General features: G+C 41.6%; 1 protein-coding gene across 1 annotated transcript; it reads right to left on the bottom strand.

Annotated features, from left to right (window-relative positions):
* Positions 1-10,720: 10,720 nt before the first annotated feature.
* On the bottom strand, positions 10,721-16,386 carry gpr37b (G protein-coupled receptor 37b). The gene is made up of 3 exons (XM_030782564.1): positions 15,876-16,386; positions 11,374-12,037; positions 10,721-11,337 (listed from the first exon to the last, which is right to left on the bottom strand). Exons 1-3 carry the CDS (start codon positions 16,314-16,316, stop codon positions 11,213-11,215), a joined length of 1,230 nt encoding a protein of 409 aa, XP_030638424.1. The 5' UTR covers positions 16,317-16,386; the 3' UTR covers positions 10,721-11,212.
* Positions 16,387-18,095: the final 1,709 nt, after the last annotated feature.

Below are 18,095 nucleotides of genomic sequence, written 5' to 3'. Positions count from 1 at the left end.
TGAGAACTGCTTCTAAAGGTCAGATCAAAATCACAGTACCTATATCTTGTGCATCATGTGATCACCTAAAGCCTGGTTCTCCATCTTTGAGTCTCACTCATCTGTCAAGCTGACACCAAATATCCTGTGAATTACTCTCTTGCCCTTTCAGTTAATGCCTTTTCTCTGAATCTCTCATTCAGAATATTGTACTGTACACCCCAATTCATTTTGAGCCAAGTCTAAACTCATTTGATGGGTGTATGAATATGCATTACTTATGCAAATAATATGCAGATTTCTGTGTCAAAAGGTCACTGATTGCTAATTGATTAATCAGTGGTTCTAGCTGGAGATAATACGCTGTCTGTCTGTGTGATTATCCATATGAGGGACTCAGGCTATTTCTGTTGAGGACATGGACTGAACATTTGAAGCATAATTAGTCACCGACCCCTTTCCTCCATACCCATTTATCACAGAAATGGACTCAATTTATCGCCAAATTATATCTCACTCTTTGGGAAGAGATGGTGTGGCTTTGCAATAATGATTTGGATGAATTTTGAAAAGTAGGCCAGACAGGTAAATTTACTTTTTGAGTTAGAGCAAGATGCTTATGCCTGTGCACACACACACACACACACACATTCATACAATCTCACACTCACACACTCACACTCACACGCACATGCACAAATTTCCATTACCCACAAGGTAAGGTACCTTGACTATTATCAAAAGGTGAGATAAATTCATCCAGCCACAATATGTGGAAGTTACTTTTCTAAGTTTATATTTTCTGGGATTTTTACCCACGTTGACCTGTTTTACTCCCAATTTGGTATGTCAAGCCCCCTGTGCTATTATAGGTCCCTGGAATTGCACAAGCACTGTACTAGATTGGGAAGGCAAGAACCTGCACATGCATCCTCCGATCCATCAAATCTCTCTTTTCACCTGCCTTGTGCAACTATGTTCTTGGCTAGACCTGATCCAGCCAGTAGTAATGCTAAGATTGGAACTAAGACCTTCAGTATTGCTGGTGTGCCACTCCAGTGCCTCTGGTATATGCAGGTTTCAACAACAAAAAAAAAACATACACAAGATGATAAAAAGGTTGTTAGAGTACACAGAATTTCTTTCTCTCCACCAATGTGTATGCATGAACATATTCTCCTCTTGCACTAGCACTCTGTTCTTGTGCTCTGTGTTGTTGGGGTAAAACTACAGACCCTCCAGGTTAATGATGCCATCTAATATCTCCAGAGTCACGTTACTGTAGCACCCTCATACACAGCCCCCTCCTCAGGGAACTCTCTAGAAGCTCTCCGATGATTCATCCCTGTGCTCAGCAGGCGATTCAAAGACCTGTCCTCCTCCAGCCAGACCCTTTGTTGTCCAGGCAGTTTATTTATTTATTTATTTATTCATTAGTCCTGTCTGCTCTTTTTCTTCTAGCTGTGGTAGTTGTGGCTGTACAATAACAATATATATTTCTTCCTCTGTTCACCCAACAACAGGCTACTCCCTTGGAGAGCCCTCAACTTTACCATAGCCTATTAAGATCCAAAAGACGGATGCATCATGAAACCTGCTCTTTCTGTCTTTCATCATCATCAGCATGATCATCATCACCATCACCATCACTTAGCTCTCTTTACATGCATATGAAGAGGGTAGGAGGTGGATATGTCTTTTATGTTCAGAAAGGATCTTGGCAATCGTGAGTCAGAGAAGATATATCGGTTACTATGGCAATGGCAGGGGACATGAATGGAACATCTTGTCAGAAGAGACTTAGGAAATTTCCATTTCTGGGCAATTACAGAGATGGATGGGGAGAGCCCCCCCTCTCCTGTAAATGCACTTAAGCACACCTTCAGCACTCAAGCTTATATCAAACTGAGCAGAAAACGTTTCGCTGGCTAGTGCTTTTATAGGTCAGCAGGCACAGTTACAAACTGCAATTGCATTTTGTGGTTTGAATGATGTTCTGATAGCACACGGTTCAAATTATTTCATGTCTAAATCTAAAACCTAATTGTATTCATATGTCTCTGAGTTTGTTGCTAATCTAAACTTCTGCTGCCTCATCTATCCGTGCAAAGATGAAGTGTTCATTAACACAGCACTTGACCAAATCCCAGGCTCAGTTCATCCACCAACTGCAGCCGGTCAGACTATTGATCCTCTCATGTCGTCCTTTCTGCAAATTTGCGTGGAAAACCATGCAACATAAAGTCCTTGGTCAGTTTCAAAGATACCCAACATTTCTCTAGCCCATACAGAGGGTTCTGTTGCTTTCTCAATGACATGAATGGCCTCTCCATCCCTTTTATTGTAGAGACCAATCTGATCACATTCTGTACCACTAGCTGACCCCAATATCAATGTTTTCTATGCCAAGAAAGGAAGAGAACTGACAGGCTCTTATACATCCTACACAGTAGAACTATACAGCGCTGCTATTGTTCCAGTGTTAGCATGTGATCTTCACAATGACGCACACTCACCGCCTCGTTCGTGTCTCAGACCATTCAGATAACATATCGCACAAAATCAATGGAATTATTCAAAGGAGAAAATATGAGATGTCTGTCCTCATGAAACTGTCAATGGAAGATAAACAAGGTTTTTCATATCCATAAATGAGTAAATGCCTTTCCAAAACACTGGATTTGGATCAAATCATTTTTCTTGTGCTTTCATCATTTTCATTTGTTATCTGATAATCTATGTGCAATAGATATCTATGTATTTATTAACCATTCCATTAGAAGGATCAAAACGAGTAAAGGTGAAATGTTCGAGAAAAAGAAAGTAAAAGAGAAAGAGAAAGAGAGAGAGAGAGAGAGAGAGAGAGAGAGAGAGAGAGACTGTGTAATTGTGCAGACTGTACACATCACTCCCTCGTTTGAGTGCCATGGCCTAGCCCCTTCACTCTCTGCAGTACAAACACTTACACAAGACTCAGACAATAGGGAGCCTGTCAGTGGCAGCATGCTCTGCATTGTGTTCCATCTCCGTCCCTCAGAGGGCGTCTCTTCCCCTGCCCTGAGGCTGGAGGAATCTTCTCTCTCATATCTCCAGAGCCCTGATCACATCTCTGATAAGAAGAGCCAGACAAACATGTTATTCTTTTGTTTCTCTCTCAGCTGACCGTCCCTTCACAATGGACCAATTTTTTCCCCGATTTTACGCCATGACTTTTCCAGTGAGAAAATCTCCAATTCGCTGTTGTGGTTCTGGCTGTTAAGGTTTCAGTTGTTCAGAAGTTAAAACATGCTGGAAAAAGGCCATGAGCTTTAAATTTCATGTAAATATTTCATTTTCAGTGTCTTACAGTGCATTTTCCTGTGTGAAGTCAGAAGTGGCTCAGAGAGGGCATAGTGACACAGAAAATATACAAGTGGTCTCATTGTTTCACTTACATATTGACTTTGGTCCTGTCTTTGGAGGCAGGATTGTGCTGTTTATAGCTTATTTGAATATTAGAGCCAATGAGACTATATTGTTGTTACTGTAAATGGTCACACAGATGAGTTAATAAGTTAAGGAGTTTTCACAGAGGAGGGACACGGGGGGGCTGTGTATGATACAGGGTATTAGTTCATGTGCAATGCATATAAGTGCATGTGGATGTATAGAAGTAAATGTGTTGTGTTTATATACATATTGTCATAATTGCATGCACATAGTGTACATGTATGTGTATGTGGTAGGTGATTTGTTATTTTTTAACAGGGCGGATGGCCCAATGGTCACTGACACTACTCTATAGAGTACACAGGGGGTTGGCAGGTTAACAAGGGGGATGCATTTTGGTCATTTCGTTAACAAGGGAGATGGCATCCGCCCTCATCCCCCTAAAAATCACCTACTGTGTGTGTGCGTGTGTTTGAATGTGTGTGTGTGTGTGTGTGTGTGTGTGTGTGTGTGTGTGTGTGTGTGTGTGTGTGTGTATGTGTATGTGTGCATGTGTATGTGTGCATGTGTGTGTGTTTGTGCGGTTGTATGTGTGTGTGTGGGTGTGTGTAAGTGTTTGCATGTGTGTATCTGCCGCCTCACAGGCTGAATCACTGCAGGGGATTTTAGAAGTAGTCTTTCTTACAGCCTGCATGTGGCGAGACTGACTCTCCTCGTCTTGGTGTACAGAATACTAGGTCAAACTGTCTGCACGGAGAAACCTCATTAAAATTACATAACCATTTTATCAGCCAGAGTGAACTTCATTCAGACATACATTTCCAAAAAACAGTCTCAGTTTTGATGTCTTGACTGAAGTACTCAAAAAATTTGAATGCTCCCTGGAAAGAGAGAGAAGGGGGCAGCAAAGGTGGGTAGTGGAGAAGGTGACTGTATCCTGACAAATACATGCACCAAGGGAGGGGCAGTCACAGCACACATGAGAGACAAAAAACAGGGAGAAAAAGCGCTTTTCAAAATACATTAGAGCATTCATTATCTTAGTCCACACCTCACAACAACACAAATCTCTAAATTTAAAACAAAAGAGAAACTGGATCAAAGTAGATGCTGTGAACATTACATCTGAAGAGAGATAGCACAAAGAATGCCATATTTAGACGTTCTGAAGCAAATTTAGAAATCTAATAACTAACATAGTTTTATATTATAGTGTTGCCTTGGAAACAGCTACAAGAAAGAACATACTGGAATAACTTACTTTTTCAGAAGTTGAGGTACATTTTTGCTGCTCCTACAGAAGACAGATTCTAATTGTAGTCTTGGTCAAGGAAATGTCAGAATAACTGTACGCAAGGCCTCAGGGTCAACCTAATTCAAAGCACTGACATTTTAGAAAAATTCAAGACATTCAATGACATTTCTGGAGCTGAGATTTGTGGCTAACGTCTCTGTCCCTGCCAAGACAAGATGTCACAAAATGTCTCAGTTAAAGATAATAAAACAGAGCAAAGACAGGAGTCAACTTAGGAGTACTAGCAATCTGAGAGAGTAACAGAGAGAGAGAGAGAGAGAGAGAGAGAGAGAGAGAGCAGACCCTACATGTTCAGAAACAAAAGACAAACATAAATCAAAGGGCTGAACAAATTTATTTCGTAGTGATCCTTGATAGGGCCTCCTAAATGTGTTAGGTGTATTATAAATCGCAAATCAAAATGACTTTTATTCAGATTTTGTGGAAAATATCGATGCTCTTTAACACATACTGCATGTGTATCTGTTTTTGATTGGTCAGACTGGGTTTATTTGTTCATCTGCCCACCTGTAATGACTCACGATGAGCAGATTCGCTAGGTTGTGGGAGGGTGGGGGAGAGAGAGAGAGAAAGAGAGAGAGAGAAAGAGAGAGAGAGAGGGAGGGAGGAGGGGAGAGAGAGAGTGAGTGAGAGAGAGAGAGAGAGAGAGAGAGAGAGAGAGAGAGATAGCAGTCTGATTAAACTGGTCAGTGACACACATGCAGAGGAGGTGAAGGGACATATTCTCAAGGTTATGCACAGGGAAAGGGAGTGTTTTCAGTTTCTATTCTTCTCACCTGGAGCACAGAGAAACAGGCCCTGACAAAAACAATGACTCTTCTCTCCCTTATCCCCAAGGACAGGGTGTCACCATTACTGATATCACCTCTCCACTCTCCTGCATATCCATAGCAGGCCCCAAGCCCCTTTACAATACTGTGACAATAGCATTAGGTTGTCTTCAGAATTCAGACCTGGAGTTCAGATGCAGGGGACTGAACTGCACAGAAAATCTACAAACATCCATGTCAGTTAAAATGGAGACTGATACCCCTGTATATTTGTGTTAGTTTCAAAATGTCAAGATGTGCACAAATGAAAAGATGGAGCCAAAATTCTAGACAAGCCTGCCACTTGAACCAAAATCAATATCTCAGCATTTGGGGGCATTAACGTGATAATGTCATGTGCAGAGTGAGACGCAGTCCTATTGTAGAGATTATTGAATTAGCAGAATGGACACAGAGCATTGTGAGATTTGGCGTTCAGCCAAGAAACATTGAACAGGCATTCACGAGCGTTTTCACAGAACTAGTAAGAAAGAGACAGTGAGAGAGAGAGAGATAGAGAGAGAGAGAGAGAGAGAGAGAGAGAACTTTGTTTTGTTATTGTCTCGAACATTCTGGCTTTGTATGGTATGTTGCTATTACCAAGGCAACAGTATTTGCGTTGCCACAGCAATGGTGAAAAGGCAGCTGCTACGGTAACCAGTGGGTAATTGCTGTGAATGATTGCTGAAGATTGCCTTATGCAATTAGATCTAGTGTGTCTGGTGGGAGTGGTCTTTGGTGAATATGCTTCAGGTTTTGAGTAGACAAATTACATGAGATACATTTTACTGTATGATAAGGGCTCATTCTACTGTTTATTCTAGTCTCCAGCTAGCAGCTGGAAAAGAAGAAATTATTGTGTCAGTTTTTGGCAATCCACACATGGCTTTTTCTGTTATTATACATATCACTTGTCTGTCAAGGCCAAATCCAGTCACTTCCGGGGTACCAGACAGCCAATAGTCACAGTCTTTACCGCTGTTCCCTGTATAGCTGAGGCAATTCCTGCTGCTCATTAGAGACACTCAATTAAAAGCAGTAGCAGCAGGTGCTTCCTCCCTGCCATCCCAGCTTTCATTACCCCTAAGGCCTCTCTGTGGAAAGCTGGGAGGAGGGGACCCTTTGGCAAGGGGCTCAGTCGTACTGCAGGAGACGACATCACACACTCCTTAATCCTCCCCATCTCTGCAGGACACACATGCCCGCCAGAAAATAAGGCACAAAACACAGTACACCTGCTTTAGATCCACAGGACGCGCTCCAGTTTAACTCAGGCCAGGAACAGTTACAAAAAAAAATCATTGCATAAGGAAAAAGCATTGCATAAGAATCACCTTCTGACCAAATATAGGGTTTGTTTGTGACATGCTAAAAGTGCTTCAGTATTATGTGACAACATAAAGGATACAGGCACTAAATTTGTTCTGGAGTAAATAATCATGCTGGGGAGGAGCGACATCTGAAATAGGGAAAAAAAAAATTGGCATAACTGTGACAATTGGACATGACTCCACAAAATATTTTCAGCTCTCGCAAACAATTTTGATAAATTAAAACCAGGAGTGGTAGGTAACAAAGTTAAACTAATTCATTACTGTTCATCAGTATCTCAGATTTGTACCCTGACTATCCTACAAATGAACAATTTTCACTTTCTACCAGATCACATCTACAAAGAAATTCTGCACTTTTTACACCAATACATTTCGGTTGGCAACTGTCCTTGTTTTATGTGGCACAGTCAGTCAGTCATAAACCGTTTTTTTTAAAAATTTATTTGTATTTGTTACATCAAATGGTAACCAACTGAACATATGTGGGAATATCACTACTTGCAGGGTATTTTAGGCATCTCTAGAGTAGGACCAAACTGATGTGGATGTACGCAGACAGGGGTAAAACTGGGTGTATTTTTACACTAGGTTCATAGGTCTAGCTGAATTACTTGCCCTGACATGTACTTATCATCACCGATCTGAACGCATCAGCCAGCCAACACCAAAGCAGTGTTGCCAACGCTAGTTCCCTGGAAGTCAGTCTACCAAGAATATTCTTATGACTGGAGGTTTTCCAAAAATAAGATAGGTATGTCTACAATATGTTGAGATTACTAGGACTTAGTGATTGCCCTTCACTGCACATTCCTTGTTCATTTCTCATTCTCGTCTTGTCATTGCTCACCATTAAAATATCGACCAGTAAGATGAACAGTCTGGTCGGTATTAACCTTTAACGGTAAAGTAAGGTTGTAGAGTACAAATATGAAAATAGCATTTATATATCAGGCTAAATATAAATAGGCTTTGTGTATGTGGCCAGAGGTAAATTTAATGACTAGTGGTGTTTGCCTCCATCGTCTCATTGCTGCTCCTAATAAAGCAGCAGTCTCTCACTTCATGAAAACTGAACCGAACACATGGGGCAGCCATGCTGTTCTCAGGGGTGTTTTTAATCTGTGTCTCCAATTGTGCTGACACCAGCCAAAAGAGACACGTGGAGTTCAGTGACAGGGCAGGCCAATGAGAATGCCAATGCCACGAGACACCTGGTGAGAAGGTGTTCTGAAACTGCCTACAGCATGATCAGCAGGGCTTCACTGTGAATTCAAGCCAATGCCAACCATGCTTTTCATTAACCCAGATGGGCTGTGGAGGAGAAGAATGGGTACTGGAGAAGGCTGTGGTTGTGTTTCATTCCTGTAGACCCTGTTAAAGAAGCTCCAGTGAAGCTCAGATGCCTAATCAGGCATTTGAGTTGAAGCTAGTCCTGACCTAGAAATGAATGGGGGAAAAAAAAAAATATAACACACACACTCACATGCACACACACACACGCACACATCTTATTTCAGTATGGATTCCTGCATTGGCTCACTCACTCAGTGGTATCAGATTGCTGTAGAGTTTAGCCTGAATATCTCAACCAATTAGATATAGATCTCTGTCAAAAATCTGTCTCATTAGCCAGTGAATGTCTGCTTGCTATTATTTTCAAGAGACATCAGCCAATCACTTGCCACATACTGACAATTAAAATCAAGAACACTTGACAAGAATCATGGCATATTGTGAGTCTCTGATTAAGAGCAAATGATGGATTTATTTAATAGAGACTACCATTGTTAGGGTCTGTAGAATGCATATAGACACCACTGACATTTTGAAAAAAAACCCAAAACAAAACATTTCTACTCTCCCATCTCATTGACAGATGGACTCAGAGATCACTGACTGTGGGGAAAAGGGTCTCGATCCAATGAATCATACCTAAATTTGCTCTCTTATAAATAAACATCAAAATATTGGTTGCTTCAGTTTCAATATCACAGCGGAACTTTAACTGCCTGCTCAAACTCCGTGAAATATTCATCCTGATTGTCTGTTCTATCCAACTCACTGCCATTTTATTTGTGCTTCTGAATTATGCATTGCTCCAAGAGTGAGACTCCACATGTTATTTATTATTTATTTATTTAGCACTTATTCATGTCAAAACTCATTCATTAATATGTATATGTATGAAAGGTGGAGGGTTTTCCATGTAAATAAAATGGCCCTTTAAAAAGAGGTGCTTCAAGTCTTTGCCTGACTGGAATTCAGTGTAATATTTCAGTAACATGGAGGGATAAGGAAGAGCTGAAGCTATGCTTAGTGAAAGAAGCACATTGTAACAACAGTTCTCACAAGAGTTAAGGGAGACAAGGAGACAAAATCTTTTTGACGGTTAAATACAAAATGAAAATTTGGAAATTGTACATGTAGCAGTGGATCTGTTCTGAATGGTGATGTGAAGAGACAGGCTAGCTTTGGCCCAGATAGCTACTATTGTTTGCTCATCCCAGACTAACTGCTGTACCACACACTGCGTTCATTATTATGAAGGATCACTTCCTATCAAGAAGACACAACTATTCACTTCAGGCTAACAAGCCCTGGGTTAAATCAGGAATAAACATATGTTTACTGAAACTGTCCAAAAAGACTAATTATGGAAGGCAAAACATGCCTAGCAGTTAGAGTGACTGGACCTCCAAGAGGGAGCTGAGAACTTAAGTCTCTTCACAGAAGCACAACTCCCCTCTCTCTTATCAGCAGCAGTAATATTCTAGGGAGACACCGTCAGCAGCAACAGTAATGCTACTGTACCAAAGCATAGGGTGTACCTGCTGCCATTCTTGGGTGTGCTGGGTGAGTCTTACTGAACAACTACAATGACTGGAGTCATACTGTTTTGAGGCAATTACTGAGGAAAAAGGCATCAATGGACATAATGTATGCACATGCCCATTTTCATCTTGATGGAGAGAGAGAGAGAGAGAGAGAGAGAGAGAGAGAGGGGTATTGGCGCAAGTATATTCCATCCCGTGTCCCTTAAAAGCCTCAGTTTCAGCATAAAAAGGTACAAATGTTTGAAGGTTTTTGGCACATTCTTAACTGAGATAGAGAGCACGAGGCAAAGTGTAGGTGGCACCTTGGGTATGTAAGACTACAGGGCCCTGCAAATCAGAAATTGTGACGTTTCCTGATGAACGTTTTCGAGAGGAGGACTGGAGCCAGGCTAGAATTCATTAGCATGTCGAAAATCTTAGCTGCCTTCCCTCCCGCACAGAGGACAGAAATAGCAGATCACTCTGTTCTGTCACATCAAATACACACAAGATACTTCTGAAATATAAAAGAACACCTCCACAGAGCTGTGGGAGTGTGGTCCTCCATAAGCTAAATAGAATCCTCTGGAAAAGCATGTCAGTGCCTGTTCATTGTACAGTCTGACAGCTGATGCAGTTATGTGGATAAACATTCAGTTTTTAACTTGACAAATACAGGCTTGCAAAGACAGATGTGTGACCTCTGTGTTTTAAAGCATAGACAAAACATGAAAGATACAAGCAAAATGTGGTCTATCAGTGATGGCATTCTTGAGGTACTTTCACATTTGAGAAAAATGTTAATGTTATGCTGTAATACAGGGGGAGATATGAGTTTCACAGCCAGGCAGGACTGAGATAATTAACTTAAAACATATGCCTTATAGAGGAGCTCTGAATTCATAAAGAAAACACACACATTTGCATTTCAATATAACAGCTGTAACTCTCAAGCAAATACTTCTGTTTATTAAAGAGACATTTTTGGTTATATAAAAACTGGCTTTACAAACCATTAACTAGATTGGGCATTGTGTGCGCATACACTTTTTTGCTATCAAATACACACAGACTTCATCAGAGTGAATAAAGATTCCCACATGATAGAGCAACATACATTAAGACTGATTCACAAGAATCTCCTTCATCAAGAGAGGTTTCACACCACCAAACACACATCCATATACAAATATCACTTTCTGTAAGATGCAGAGACACTTCATTTGACTGTAAATATAAGAACAGTATGAAAGAGTGAAGAACAAAACTAAAACCGTCGACAGTGCAAACACTGCAGAATCAAACACAATCACTGGTTCAGTATACAGTATTAAACACAGTAGTACAAAAACATAATTACAGACTTTTGTGTACACTGCTTTCCTTAAACAGAATAACACATTGAGGTGTGTGGTGATAGTATATACAGAAGTAAGTAGAAGAATGTGCATATATAGTACAGTGTGTGAAGTTGTTGGCACGAAACACTACACACACACACACACACACACACACACACACACACACACAATCTCAGCAGTGAGATCCAGCTGCAGTGTAGTTGGACATCTCTCTGCGGATGGTGCTGAACGGGGACAACTCCAGCTCAGTGGTGCATTCGTGTTCGTTATCATCACTGGTGGTGGCAGAGGAGCGTGCTGGGCCACAGGTTTCCCCACAGCAACAGCAACAACAGTCCAGGAACGCTCGTCCAAATGGTCGACATAAACACAGCAACAGAATTGGTGTCACAGCTGCTCGAAGGAACAACAGTAACTGACTGAGCAGGTGCAGAAGGGCCATGGTACTCTCTGGAACTCCAGCTGCCATATACGCTGACACCATGTTACAGATGTTTTCTGGCACCACGCAAGCACCGTAAACAATGGCCAGAGCCACCACGGTGCAGTTCATTTGGCTCTCCAACCGGATCTGCTTCTTGTTGCCACGGACACAGGCCTGCTCGGCCCTCCGGATCTTGCGTGCCGTCACCAAGGAGCTGCCAATGGTAAACAGGGTAGGCAGGCAGAAGTAACAGCCGAAGCACCACCAGAGCCGAGCACTGTTGTAGGTCAGGCCAAGCACATACAGTTTGTCTGGGAGGGAGGTGGAAATACGGATCAAACAGCGTTCGGGTGGAGGAGACTCCGGTGAGCCTCCGTTCTCGCTTACCAACTGCCGTATCAGCAGTTCAGGTAGGGCTAGGAGCAGAGCACCGATCCAGATGACCGCTAGCTTTGCCGTCGTGGAGGTACAGTTCTCAATCATTTCATAGTACATCTGGACGTTGGTAGCAGCCCGGAAACGGTCAATGCACAATGCACAGAGAGTGAAAGTTGTGACCCCCAATGATGCAACCTGGGAGCATGAGAAGAAAGTGAATTATTCAATGTTACCAACAATGAGCTACAAGGCAGACTGATAATTTAGTAATCAGAACATTAAAAAAGATTTCAGGGGTTTACTTTAGAGAAATGGAGAGGCTTTGCTACATGTAGCTTAGAACATTTTTGACAGAGTGAGGATTTTCCACATGTAACATGCCTGCAGGTATAAAGTACCATAATACCTAAAGAAATGAACTTTGTAACATCTCATTTAAGTAACCAAATCACCCTCCACATACTGCAGGGAAGCTGAGCATTCTGCTGGCTCACATTGAAGATGCCTCTTCATCCTTTGTGGGATCACTGCCTTTAATCTATTCCCTCAGAAAAACATGAAACTAACAGCCATTACACATCCTTCTTATCTTTGTTATTTCTGGTTAAGATTTTACACAAGTCATAAACCTAGCAGAGACACCCGTTTTAATTATGTATTGAAAACAGATGGCCGCTCTTCAGTTCTGGAAAAACATACTAAACACTGGCTTCCTGCAAAGATATGGGCAATTTGCCATAAATTAGGGACGAACAAGAGACAGAGCATCATTTTTGTGAAAAGAAGGAAAAGAGAGAAACATGGCTGATATTTACGGAGCAGAACCCAACAAGCAGTCCTTACATAACACAGAGCGGGCAACAAAGAGTCTTGATTTATGCAATTACCAGAAAATCAAACAAGTCAACATCAAGAAAGAACCCAATTAGAGAAATATGCCAACACATTACATTTTGCCTGAACAAAGCATTGCCATATAAACACATCCTCTGTCTCTTTTATGCAAAGAGGAGACTAGCCTAATGATTTATCATTAGGATGAAAGCAACAGGATATTCATCATCGTGACCCATTAGATCCATTATGGCAAAGCAGCATTAATGCTGTTAAGTTCAACACACATTCAATGTTAATTATACCAGTCCTCTCAATTAACTATATTTTGATAAACGAACAAAACAAACCATCCTCACTTTTAAGAGGTAAATATGTATGCAGAGTACAGTTTTTATTGCAGGTAAGTGATTGGGTAATACTCACTAATTGGTGTGGCTATTACTGTCTGCTGGGACCAATCATAAAGCCTTGATCCATAAGTACACTGGCAGGGGCATACAAGGTGTAAACAATGTGAATATGTCATTAACTGAGTGCTTAGCTATAGTCCCATTAAATAATGTCAAATGGGGCAGTGGGGCCAAAGATAAGGGGGGGGGGGGGGGTGCAGAGAAGCATTATATGAGTGCTGCTTTTTAAAGAAATTTAAAAAAGTGTGCTGATCCTTAACTCTATGCTTTGTACTTATGACATCTTGGTCTTATACAGTCTTCATTGAATCTGTCCAGGAATAAGGGCTGTTTCTTTCTTCAGTGCAATCAGTGCATCCATCTCCTTGGAGATTCATGCTCAATTGGGCATAAAGTGCTCCTGCAACCACAAGTCTGTCTGTGTCTACATTCGCTGTGTGTGGCACTTGGAAGCCATTTCATTTGTTACTAGTGTTGAAGCTTCAGGTGATGGGAACATTAGCCACAACGGGCATTAATAATGGCTCATTAATCTCCTGATTAATCTTTGCCATGCAAAATGGACACATTTGTTATTAATGTGACTTTAACAGCCACTTTGAGATGTGGCCACCAGGGGCAACCATGTTGGGCCCAGCACTAGCAAGGAGCCATAACTCTTATCCACTGACAAATGGGATAACAGTGAGGAAATGCATGAGCAGACTTGAGACAAAGGCTATTATGGTTATGGTGTTTTATATGACACCATTGGACAGGGTGACAGACTTATAAATACTGCCAAGAATGCTGTGGTGTGGGAACCACCAGCCTGCTAGGACACTGTGAAATATGGAAGGTAAATCATGCCTAACCGAATGTGTATTTAGATCATGGAACAGACACAGTGGGCACCTTTGTTTAAATAAGGAATAAAAGTCTAATTTATGCACATCTAGTTTAATCCTAATACAAATAGCGATACACTTCAGAAATGAAACGTAATTATGTGGCTGCAGTATTATTATTCCATGTCTTAATCTGACCTTTGTTTAGATATCTATCCTTACCCAACCATAACATATTCCCACTCATGGATAAAGATCACAGAGACCAATGAGCATGCAGTAATTAATTTTTAACAAGCAATAATAACATACACTGAATAATTCACATATCAGTCAATTAGATGCTGTGAACCTATGAGATGGAGTGAGTAATGTTCACCTCTCTTCCATGACATGATATTTTTTTCTTGGCTTAGATCTAAGCAGTCAGCTTCATATCAAAGTCAGCACATGAGCACACACACTGCAGGCAGTCAGCAATGAGCAGGAAACCCTTCTCTTCATGTGGAACATTGAACATGCCAAGCCTTGAGTGAGGGAGTACATTTGTGCATCTAAGTAATCTGAAAACGTGGTGATACCATCAAAAGGCTGCTTATCGCCATAAATTCAGACACTTGGGATTAGCCAGTTTCTGCTCTACTGAATATGGGTCAGAGGTAACTGTACTAGTCAGCAAAGGTAATGTGGCATGACTCTAGTTTCTCGCACTTAATGATTATTGTTGCTCTCTTGGTTTGTAAAGCTTGGTTTGTGTACCCTAAACAAAACTCACTCTACCTCAGAAGAGAATCTATACTCTGGAGCTGGGAGGAGAGAATATGTATCACTGAAGATCAAAAGATCACACCAACCTTAACAGTGGCAACAGAACTGGTTCCTACACAAAGAAACTGTTACACTCTGAAAAAGAGGCCATTCCTCTTCATGTAGTCAGAAAAAATCACCATAGCCATCTTTGCCATGCTCTCAAACCGTCTGGGGTCTGAGTACTGTGTTTATATGTGTATGTATGTGCGTCTGTGTGTGTGCTCACTCTGTGTGAGTAATGAAGCCTCAGGCTAGCACTTCCTGTGGCATGCTCCCTCACACATCTGGCCTGTGGACCAGCTTTGCTCATCACTTAACCCAAATTCAGTCACAGCAGATAAGCATTCAGCATATCCAGTCTCTGCGCAAATGAACACTCACATTTAGGTATTATGCATCTATTCAGCACCACAGTCAGTAGCTGTTTCTGGCATTTTTTTAACCATACACCCAGAACATTCATACATTACACTGTGAACCTACCATTCAAGTTCTCCCTTTAAATCAAAGAAAGCTTTCATAATAGTAACCTGACACTCGCCTATGGTTTGAAAAAGAAAAAGAAAGAAAAAAAGAAAAGGAAAGAAATTCTAGGACCATTTGTTTTTCTATGTATTAACAATAGTGTTAATGACACCTGATCCTCAGAAAGTGAACCACACTCTAAGAATGGGTGTGATGTAATTACCCATCTTATAGCCTTGAGGGATACAGGAGGCTTTGCAGCCAATGGGAAGGGAAGAAGTGGTCATGGGATACTTATCAGCCAATGTGAGTTTAGAAAAGATGGTCATGCCTCTGTCTTGAGGCAAGGGAGGCTGTTCCTCTCCAATGGTGGCCCAGTGTGATGCCCCACTGAGTACTGCTATTACCTGTGCTGACATTTGAGAGCATTGTATTCTCACAAATGGTACAATGTCCACACCTTTCTGCCAAACAACATACATCCTCCCTCCTGCAGGCTGTGTTAAAGATACACCAGAAAATTATTCATTGCTGGAATAGTGTTATCATTGCTTAATGCCTGGAAAAGTAATGCAATGCAGAATGCACTCGGACAGGTGTTTCACTGAATAACATAACCTCTCTGGGCCGTTTAAAAAGCTTAAACAATAATTACGAAGTAAGAATAAATATGAAATCTGTTACCTCAATATATGGTATGACCCTACAGGTGAACTGCCCCAGTACCCAGGTCTTGGTCAACTCATGAAATACCACAAGAGGTAAACAGAGCAGAAGAACGGCAAAATCCCACACAGCTAAGTTAGCCAATAGAGAGTTAGAGATGCTCCTCATGTAGTAGTTGTGGCATACGATGCACATTATCGCTATATTCCCAGTCACTCCTACTAAAAATATGACGATAGATACGCAAGTAATTGCGTATGCTCCATATGTTTCACTCGTCACAGGGTAGAATGGGTTCGGAAAATATTCGCTTTCCTCGTCCTCTGCGTAAGGTGGGGTCATTGGCGTTGCATCCCAGGGGTCGTCTTTGTGTCTGGTGTAAAATTCGCTATTCCTGGTCAAATCTAGCGGGATATCAGTGGAGGTAAGAGCCAGAGGTTTTGGGAGCGGCTCCCACATCGCGAAAGGGGAAGCCAAAACACTGACAGAAGTTTCAAATGGTGCTCTAGGAACGTTGTTTTCATTCAGTCTCTTCTTGCCCCTTTTAAACGTTCTCCTGTGGTTTTCTTTTGTGCCTCTTTTGGATCTGTCGTATCCTCGCTTGCCAATTAAAGGGGGATTGGAGTTATTGTCTCCACCTGCCGTTCCCATGGTTTTGAACGTCTCACTATTCAACTTTTTCTTTTTGTGTTTCCTTTGTCGGTTGTGGTGGTTAGTGACTTTTTCACTGGTTGTTTCTGTCCTGTTTGATATGAATTGCATGTGCCCGTAATGCCTGTTTCCAGTCTCTGTTCTCCGCCTTATTTTTGAAGATGTTACATTAATTTTCGGCTTTGAAATCGCAGTGATTTCAAGCGAAGGCGCACCTGTAGCTTGCCGCTTTGGTAAGTCAGTAAAATTGGCTTTGCGCTTCTCACTTTGTCTGTTGCGATTAAATGGACAGGTCAGGGTGAGGTTGTCAACATCACCATTTTCTTTGGTTCGAAAATTGTCCTCTTGCCTAGGAGATAAAACATGTGCATACCCCACGACGAAAAGTACCGCTCTTAATATAAGCACCTGCATTGTGTGAGTAAATCTGAACCACAGACGCTAAATCAACATGCTACTGTACCTCATTCAAATACATTTCCAATATCAACAACAACAGCAAAATAAGTTGATACTCCAGTAATCATTTGCACCTAGAAAACAGATGTCTCCGTGCAAATATGTATCATACAGTCCTTGCAATCCTTCCATAATGAAATCCATTTGTATAGCAGAGCGCAAAATTCAACATGGTCCTTCTTCAGATATCTCGTGGTCATCTATTGATATATACTAATTTCTTTTCAGTTGAGTAGACGCGATCCGGGGGAGATTTGCTTGTAAACACCCTTGATCCAGCACACGAAATGCATTGCATCCAGTTCCAAGTCAAACTGAAGCTCTAAAAATGGTTGCATGCCGTTTTTTTCTTTTGGGGCGGTAACCTGAAGTGTCCTGGATGACACTGTGGTGCAGTACCCTCGGTGTGATCCCGTTCTCTGTGTGTGTGGAATCTGAAGTCTAAGAGGATACGCTTCGCCACGCTGCCAAGCCAAGTGCTGCGCCCTGCACGCCGTGTAGCTCGGCTATGAGGGGCGCCACGGTGAGGAGTAGACAAGAAAATGGACTCCCCTGGCAGCTAACCCTGATCTGTCAAAGCCGATCTATCAGCATCAGCCCCGAAGAACTGAGCTGCCGGCGAGCGACCACGCCCGCCCTGTGCGTAATACATTTATTATTATTAATTACGCATATCAACAAATGCATGAGACAGTAAGTCGTTATTGTTACATAGAAAGGATGACCTAGCACTGTCTGTGAAAAGTAATGTAAATAAAGAATAAATTAGTGTGAGATGTCTCACATTCTTATCTATGAACTATACAATATCTATAAAATATTCATGAATAGATACAGCAATTTATTATGCATCCATTACAGACTATGAGACTGTAATATGATTGATAAGACTATAATCAGACTGATACATGTAAAAAAAAAACAGAGAGAGAGGAATAGCGAGAGAGAGAGAGAGAGAGAGAGAGAGAGAGAGAGAGAGGGGGATAGATAGAGAGAGAGAGAGGGAGAGAGAGAGACAGAGAGAGATGCTTATATCCCCCCCCCCCCTACAGAGGCTTTGAATGTATGGACATGTTAAACAAGATTTGTGCCTCTGGCAATGACAGAGGGGAGTAAACTTCTGAGTAG

Source organism: Chanos chanos, chromosome 1 (genome assembly GCF_902362185.1).
Source record: "Chanos chanos chromosome 1, fChaCha1.1, whole genome shotgun sequence".
Lineage (NCBI taxonomy): Eukaryota > Metazoa > Chordata > Actinopteri > Gonorynchiformes > Chanidae > Chanos > Chanos chanos.
Note: the sequence above shows the minus strand (reverse complement) of the source record. Positions and strands in the feature narration are given on the sequence as shown.

Coding starts and splice junctions, on each gene's coding strand:
- gpr37b (XM_030782564.1), bottom strand. CDS start 16,316: ATGTGGGAGCCGCTCCCAAAACCTCTGGCTCTTACCTCCACTGATATC. Junction 12,038..15,875: donor GGGTCATACCATATATTGAG/GTAACAGATTTC, acceptor TCATGCTCCCAG/GTTGCATCATTGGGGGTCAC. Junction 11,338..11,373: donor TGGACGAGCGTTCCTGGACT/GTTGTTGCTGTT, acceptor CCTGTGGCCCAG/CACGCTCCTCTGCCACCACC.